Source organism: Ostrea edulis, chromosome 9, assembly GCF_947568905.1.
Source record: "Ostrea edulis chromosome 9, xbOstEdul1.1, whole genome shotgun sequence".
Taxonomy (NCBI): domain Eukaryota; kingdom Metazoa; phylum Mollusca; class Bivalvia; order Ostreida; family Ostreidae; genus Ostrea; species Ostrea edulis.
Window position 1 is genome coordinate 36393084 of NC_079172.1, and position 8119 is coordinate 36401202.

The 8119-nt window shown below is 37.2% G+C and overlaps 1 protein-coding gene across 5 annotated transcripts in view; it reads left to right on the forward strand.

Moving 5' to 3' along the window:
* LOC125658696 (matrix metallopeptidase-21-like) overlaps positions 1 to 7404 on the forward strand; it is a 26027-nt gene extending 18623 nt beyond the window's left edge. For all 5 annotated transcript variants that reach the window (XM_056149028.1, XM_056149027.1, XM_048890052.2 and 2 more), the window contains 4 exons: positions 3397 to 3693; positions 4867 to 5121; positions 5321 to 5496; positions 5626 to 7404. In XM_056149028.1, coding sequence (XP_056005003.1) covers positions 3397 to 3693; positions 4867 to 5121; positions 5321 to 5496; positions 5626 to 5943 — 1046 coding nt within the window. In that variant the 3' untranslated portion in view covers positions 5944 to 7404. The remainder of the gene's footprint in view (positions 1 to 3396; positions 3694 to 4866; positions 5122 to 5320; positions 5497 to 5625) is intronic.
* Positions 7405 to 8119: the final 715 nt, after the last annotated feature.

An 8119-nucleotide genomic window follows, 5' to 3' on the forward strand; every position in this document is an offset into this window, starting at 1 on the left:
TAGCAGAATTATTCAATGTAATTTCATTAGTTCGTAAACTTTCGATAAAATTTTCAATATTATGTGCGTGATGCTTATACATTAAGGCAAACGTAAGTAAAGTGATAAAGCAATTTTATAGAGTGCATAACATAAATTCGAATTAACAAGCATATTTGTTTGATGCAAATCGATGCACTAAGGACCTTAATACCGACATGCAGATTCCCCTGCCAATTAAGTGTCTACGTGATCTAGATCTAGATGGGAACTCTTTGATGTGGAATCCACGTTCCGCCCTTAGTTCTACCACAAGATGAACAATCCGCCCCTTTGGACCAATGATGTTATAATTGCGGTTTTGAGCGTAATATTTATTGTTCTACGATAGTAACGTATCTTCCGATGTGGAAACTCCATCACATCCGATAGAATAACTTCAATCGTTTTGAAAATGAAGACTTCTTCGTTGGTTTCCATGAGAGAAAAAAATTGTAAGTCTCAGAAGTGGCAAAACACACTGATTCACAACTGTGAAAGTGTTTGTAAATCACATGGGAAAAACAGATTACCCACTTTTACGTCAAATTAGTGCGCTCCAGTGGTATTCATTGCATAATAAGCCGTTTGTGTGATGTCATCCACACAATTCCTTTTTTCAGGTATAGCGTATTAAAGGCATTTTCACGACACTGGTCCATGGAGTTAAGGGATAATGGCTCTATTATGAATGTTTTTACTATCAAATCAGTTAGATGTCGGTCAGAGTGCAGAACAGATAAAGGCCTTTTACTTAGTGTGTGAAGGTTGCAGACAACGCCTCTATTTTCACTAATTGCATGCGATGTAAAATCGGTGGAGAGGCTGTACATAGACCATTCAGCGCTTTGCTTCCTCGTCATGTTTACACCTTCTGCATTGTAAAAACAACATCGTACACAGTATAAACGATTACTGCAGTTTGAATGGTAGAACTATCTAGGGTTACCAAAAAATCCCTTGCATTTAGTCTCTTTCTTCTCGTATTCAATTAATCTAATTTCCTTCATATCAGCAAACATTCAAAACTGCTGTCACATTGACTGGGTGAAATAACATGCCTTGGTGATCGGTTAGTGAAAACCTATTGATGTTATGTTGTTAACAATCATGTCTAAATATTACGTCATTGTAAATCTACCTTCTACATAATAAACACATTAAATAAAACAAACATAGCCTTAAAACTAAAGCATAGTGAAAATGAAAATGTCAGTCATATTTTAGGTTCGTGCTTATCCTTTGAAAAGCTTCTGCTGTCGTTTCTGGGACCTTGTTTATATCTCGCAGACGCTTTATTTAGATAAGTGATCCGGAAACACCGCCATGATCCGTACAATTATATCGTTACACACAAACGTAAATGTCTCTACGTTGAGATTGAATTTTAGCGGTGTGACGACATTCTTAATAGTTTCTGATCTCGTTCCATCAAGGAAATACGAGTTCTCTCGGTATATGTTGAATGAAATAGGTTTTTACAGATATAAAGGAAATTTGCCATCGTAACTTCGTAATGTGTCCAAACTCGTGCTTTTTTTTTTTTTTTTTTTTTGAGTCACTGGATGAACTAGAACGCCAGGTTTTCTTACTAGGTCAGTGGGCTAATAAACCCGTACGACAATGCGATTATCATACTTCAGACAGCCACGCCAGGATTTATGTGAGATTTGATATAATCATATCGGCACATTTAACGAGTGACTGCTCCGTTGTAACATGTATTTAATGCCCTTCCACCGAATTGCACCGTCAAAATACCGCATTTAAACTCGGCGCTATTTGAGCGTCTCGTAAGGTGAACACGGCATCACTAACAGTCCTGATTAAATTCTGGAAATTTAATTTCATATTTCAATAACCAATCATTCTCATTGTTGATTTAATACCGAAATATTCTTAAAAGTTTTAATTAAATACTATTTTCAGACTCAAATAATAATTAAAACCAATATGATATGTATAGTCCTGATTTTTAACCCCTCCCCCTTTTCACCCCAGCCTTAAAAGATGAATGGTAAAGATAACGAACAATGATCAATCTCATAACTCCTACAAGCAATACAAAATAGATAGTTGGGCAAACACGGACCCCTGGACGTATCAGAGGTTGGATCAGGTGCCTAAGAGGAGTAAACATCCCCTGTCGGCCGGTCACACCCGCCATGAGCCCTATGTCTTAATCAGGTAAACGGAGTAATCCGTAATCAAAATCAGTATGCCAAGAACCTGTTATAACAATTTCTGACATCACTCTGTATCTTCATTAATCGGCCATGCATAAATAGCCACATGCATCTGAGCACTCTTGTTTTAAAACGACGCGGCAGCCTGTTTCCTTAGCAACCGGGAAGTCCCGAGTTCGATTCTTGATTCGGGCGCAACATAAAAAAAATCAAACTGTAGACGTTAACATAGAAAGTGATAATTACTCCGCCACGTGCCCGTCACTGCAAGTGAAAATTACGTGGTTACAGAACGGAAGTTGCGTGTCACAGTAGACGTTGTACAACCACTGTCAAGAACTACTACGGCCCTCAGCGCCATATACGGGTCGATATGTGTGGCACTTCACCTTAAGTGGTAACCTCTCTACTTGAGTGATAAATTCTCGAATAGAAAATAAAGCAATAAAAATATAATACCTTGTAGTGTTTTAGATCTGAATGTGACCTGGTGTCTCTTGATATCAACGTATTTCGTGTGAAAACCAGTAAATTCAAAGTGATTGCCACTTGCCAAAAGTATTGAAGGAAAAAAAAAATAAGGAGAAGCGTGCCTTCGAATGAAATCTACCATTTGAAATGAATTCCGATAAAAAGCAAAATTGTATCAATATGAACTTGGTTATCCTACCTACCCATCTACCTTGAAATGAATGTAAACTATACAACTCAAGGAAAAGCAAATTTTACTTACTTGCTTGCCAACCTCTCTTTCTATAACTTGACTGTATCTGTGCTGGTCAATCTTAGGTTCTTTGACCACGTGATTGTATTCTCGTTTGTGATATTTTCCAGTACAATGTGGCTTAGTTCAATCATCAACCATTGTAGTTGTCTAGTTGACATCAGAAACTTATTTGCACAAGCTTAGCTTGCTTCCGGACCTTCAGTGCGCCAGTCTGGTTACTAAAGTTTAACCATTCTTTAAGCATATTGACCAGACGTACGCAGTGACACTTCTTCCGGTCTCGACCAAAAACAGTTCGATCGTACTATGGTTCAACTCTAGTTACGTTGATGATCGAACTAGGCCTATATTCGATACATGTATAACGTGTTCCATTTTCATAAATTGTTGACTAATAAGGAAATGATACTTTCATGCCATTAACGTCGATGTTTAAAATAAAACAGAATGTATCCTCTTATACAGGTTCCCATCAGAACTGTGGACGGAAGTTTGACGGACACGGTGGAGAGATCGCTCATTCCTGGAGCGGGAGAAATGTTCATTTTGATGACGAAGAAGACTACAAGTCCATCGACACCATATCCAAGGATGGTATTTACTTGCTGCGAGTAGCCGTGCACGAGATCGGGCATGTACTTGGCCTGGCCCACACGGACAAGGGTTACTCAATCATGTACGCCATTTATCATCAAAATGTAGTCCCTACAGCGGGCTTCGAATTAGGATGGGAGGACCGGAAGTCCGTGCAAAAGATTTACGGTAGGTAGATTTGGTTTAAAATATAACATGTATCGATCTCGACTATTTGCAATAAACTTTATTTGAGTATTTAGCCTTGAATCCGTTATTTATATGGGTGTTTAAACGGCACACAGTTCCAAATTAAAACTGAATCATTTATGACGCTCAGTTTTAATTTAGAATTGTGATTTGTCTTTGCTATGTCGAAACTTGATGAAGATTATATATATATTATATATTTTTTCCATGTCGCAGCCAGAATGTTTAAGCAACATTGGCGTCAATAATTGTAAGAAAATATGTCAATGTTTAAATGTAGCTGCATATCTATGGAATGGTGATTTAATAGTATGCAATACAACCATCTTTGCCAAATATGTGGATTTTTTTCTGAAACACAAATTCAAACTACCAGTAGATTCCCGAGAGTCTCTATTCTTTGTGGGATACTTAATTTAGCGTAATCGCTAATCAACGTTAATCCTCAATTTCCATAATATAAAAGGTTTAATTCCGTTCTAATGGTGGAACATAAAAGTGAAACTTTTGGTGAATATCAATTGCTCACGTATAACGAGAACGTCACAGTACTTTATAAACAAACCCGATAACAAAGGAGTTTGTGGAGGAGGACTAAACAGAATGGTACTCCAAGTGAAGTAAATTGTCAATGGTGAGGGGAAAAATGAAATATGTTTTTTAAGATAACTTAGTACTATGGAATAGGTGCTGGTCTCTTTTCTGTAGCACCCTTTACTTTTAAGTTCAACCTGTAGCTTCTTCTTTGATCTATTACAAGGCTTAATGTCTAAGAATTCCATTGACTAGTACCATGGTGTTATCATTTATCTGTAGTTCAACTTATCAATGAATGGAATTTTCTTCTTTGGCAGATTGTAGCATCTTTCAAGTACATAGGCATGTCACAAGAATGCAAATGTATTAACACAATCAATTGAAAACAATAGCTCACAAAAGCCGCATGTTATGAGGAGAGGAATTTAAAAAAGCCAAGAACCATATGCGAAACAGATTCATCCATATTCAATTCATCCGAGTCGAGTATTAATTCTTCGAATAACTTGGAGCGATTTAAGCTAAAAACATAGAGACACAAAATAATTCATTTTATAAATATTATGACAGACGTTTCGGGGTGTTTAGATTTGATGGAGCATTTGTTATTTGCAGGTGTATGCAAAGGTCGATTTAATACGATCTTCGACTGGGTCCGGAAAAAGCCTGACAGTACTTTCATCTACAACACCTACATCTTCCGGAAGAATCACTACTGGATGTACGAGAACCATGCCAACAGAACGCGCTACGGTGACCCCCTATATGTGGCCCAAGAATGGAAAGGAGTTCCGAACTACGTGGATGGTTATGCGCATGTGTGGTACTACGCGGGAAAACTTATCACTGATGCAGCGTACTTTTTTAAAGGTGAAAAAGAAAGGGGGATAACCCGACATTACACACAATTATAAAGTTTTGAAACATTATTTACTCCTTTTAACTTATTGCTTTGACTGAAGATGCTTTTTATTTGATCATATGTCTACATTAACCAACTCATGTAAACAGTCATGGTCACAGCATTTTTAGTTTGTATTCAGCACATCTAACAAACACGTTATTTCAGGTGAGCATTATTACAAATACGACAGCGAGAGCGACCAAGTGTATGATGGATGGCCGCGACTAATAACAGAAGATTTTGGACCTAAACCTGAAGAGACTGAGGGAATTCCCCCAAATATCGATACAGTGTACTTTGACATGCGTGACAGAAATCTATATTTCTTTAAAGGTGACATGGTGAGTTCTAGGACTTGATAAATGTTATGGTTTCTAAGATATTTACGAAATTTCTTTAAGATCATTTAAACCAAATTCATATGAATAGATAGATTTTTTGAGTCGAAGATTTTGTCTTTTATTTTTTAGGTATATGTTTATGACCCCAAAGTACCAGACCAATCAAAGGGTTGTTGCGTGCGCAAACAGAAGGTATGGAAGGAATTTCCACCTGCTGAGGGGGAGGACCCCCTGCCTAGCGATCTAGACGCTGTGTACTTCTCTTATAATGATAAAAAAATCTATTTCTTAAAGGATGAAACAGTTTGGGAAAATGTGTTGTTCAACCCAAGGCAAAAAAAAATTAAAAACTCTGTGAAAAAAATCGGGCCGTGGTACCAGAAATGGTATGATGTATGTGACGTCAGAAAAATGGACAAACCACCTGACGGAACAGACAAAACGTAGTTGTGACGTCAAATCAGCTCAGAAATTGAGTGATTATTTATTTACACCAAATTTTTGCTTGGAAAGACGGGCCTAGCTTTGTTCCTGTGCGACAAATCAATATCGGAAATGGAAGTATGCTGTGTTTCAGTGCTGGGGTTACTATGCAAAACGTTACTGTGACAGCGTTTCCAGGCAGTAACATATGTTCGCGCAGTCTCATTGGTTGATCGTATATTTCTCAGCCCAAAACTGTAACCAACAATCTGTGAGCAATCGTTAGCTCATCTGGAAACCCCCATTTTATTTGCAGGTAGTGAGTCGGCTTGTTTTTTATTTAATTATTTCTATTTTCCCGTTACCCGTACAGGTAGAGAGTGGGCTTGTTTTTAATCTAATTGTGTCTATTTCCCCGTTATCCGTACAAAGCTGACATCGTATCGAGACACATGATAGATGATGGGGAAATTCTGAGAACTCACTTGAATGCTTGTGAAAAAGGAACTCTTTCATTAAGAAAGACGCGAAATGCAAGGTACAAGGAACTCTTTTGTAAAGAAAGACGCGAAATGCAAGGAACTCTTTTGCATATATGGGTATCCATGATACTAATGTGATATATTTAAATTATTTATGTACAACACATTCCCAAGTTGTTTTGAAACCTCTTCAGTTGTAAACTACATGTTGTCAGTAGGTAGACTATCATTAATTGTTCTTCATTGTAAAGAAACGTTGTAATAATTGTAGGACTGTACTTCTAATCCAGATACACATTGCTGAATATTGGCAATGTAGATGGGATACATTTCAACCTGAATCAAATTGAAAAAATAACACATCAAGCTAAAGCCACTTCATGTGAAGGCTTTTCTACTATGACACATTATCAAGCTCCATTTGTCTGCTGTGTCAGCATTACATTGTGCATCGTTCTACCGAATTGTAATACACATCGGCCAGTCTCATGTCTCTTTTTACTATTATTTATGCAATATGACGCCATTAAAATCAGTTACATATCAAATGACGTCATGCACATAAATACAGTAACATATTGCTTTATGATCTTATTGAAACTGTTGATCTGAATATAGCCTTGACCCAGTTTTAGTAAATGTCCTCATTGTCTCCTTTTTGTTACAAAATGACCTAATTGTTGTGCCCTTTTTCAATGTCGCTGTCAGATGTCTTATGCGTTTCATCATCTTGTATATTTATGCATACTGTTGCATAATGTTATGTTTTGAGATTTTAATTTTGGTATATCTGTATATTTTCACATTTTTTAACTTATTTTATGCCATTTTAATATTATTGTTCCCATGGGTTTATGTAAGGACAATCCACTGAACACGCTGTAGACTGCGTCAGTAAGTGAAATAAATGAGTGTATGTGAGGGAGAGTGTGGTGTTTTGTTAACAGATCCTTATTAAAATCGGCTTGATGGATCATTGGTGATATAAATTTTATTACAACAATCTCTGTTGGCTTTTGTTTGTAAAATGAAACGTACAGCGTCTATTATCATGTGATTAATAGTCAATCATGATTACATGATTAATAGTCAAGTCATTAATGATTTAATTCTTACCTGATTGATATACCAAGGCGGTATGTGATTAATTCATCAATCATTAATGATTACATGATCAACATGTCATTGATAATTTATTGTATTGCATCTTGTTTAACATCTCTCTAGTATTTTTCACTCATATGGAGAGGTCACCAAGACCGGTAAAGGGCTTCAAATTTAGGTCTTTGCTGGGCGCTTTTCGCCATTGAGCAGTGACGGTTCTTTTGCCGAGGACCCGTGACATTCACACCTGATGCCGAGCGCTTGGCGATGGAACGGTCACTACCTGTTTTAACGACTTAGGTCTGTCGCCGCCGGCATTTGAACCCCAGCCTCCCGCATGCGGGGATAATTTAAATGATTAATATATCGAATCAGTACATAAATTATCGATGATTACATATTTATGTAGCAACCTCAGTGTGTTCATCTGATGAAGATATAGGGCTCACGACGATTGTGACAGGTCAGGAAGGAATGCTTACTCCTAGGCATTTGATACCACCTTTAGTGTTTCAAGGGGTCCGTATCGCTCTCTTTTGTATTCTTTGTAGGGTTGATGAGATTGATCAGTGTTCGATATCTTTACCATTCTCATCATTAATATCACTACGACT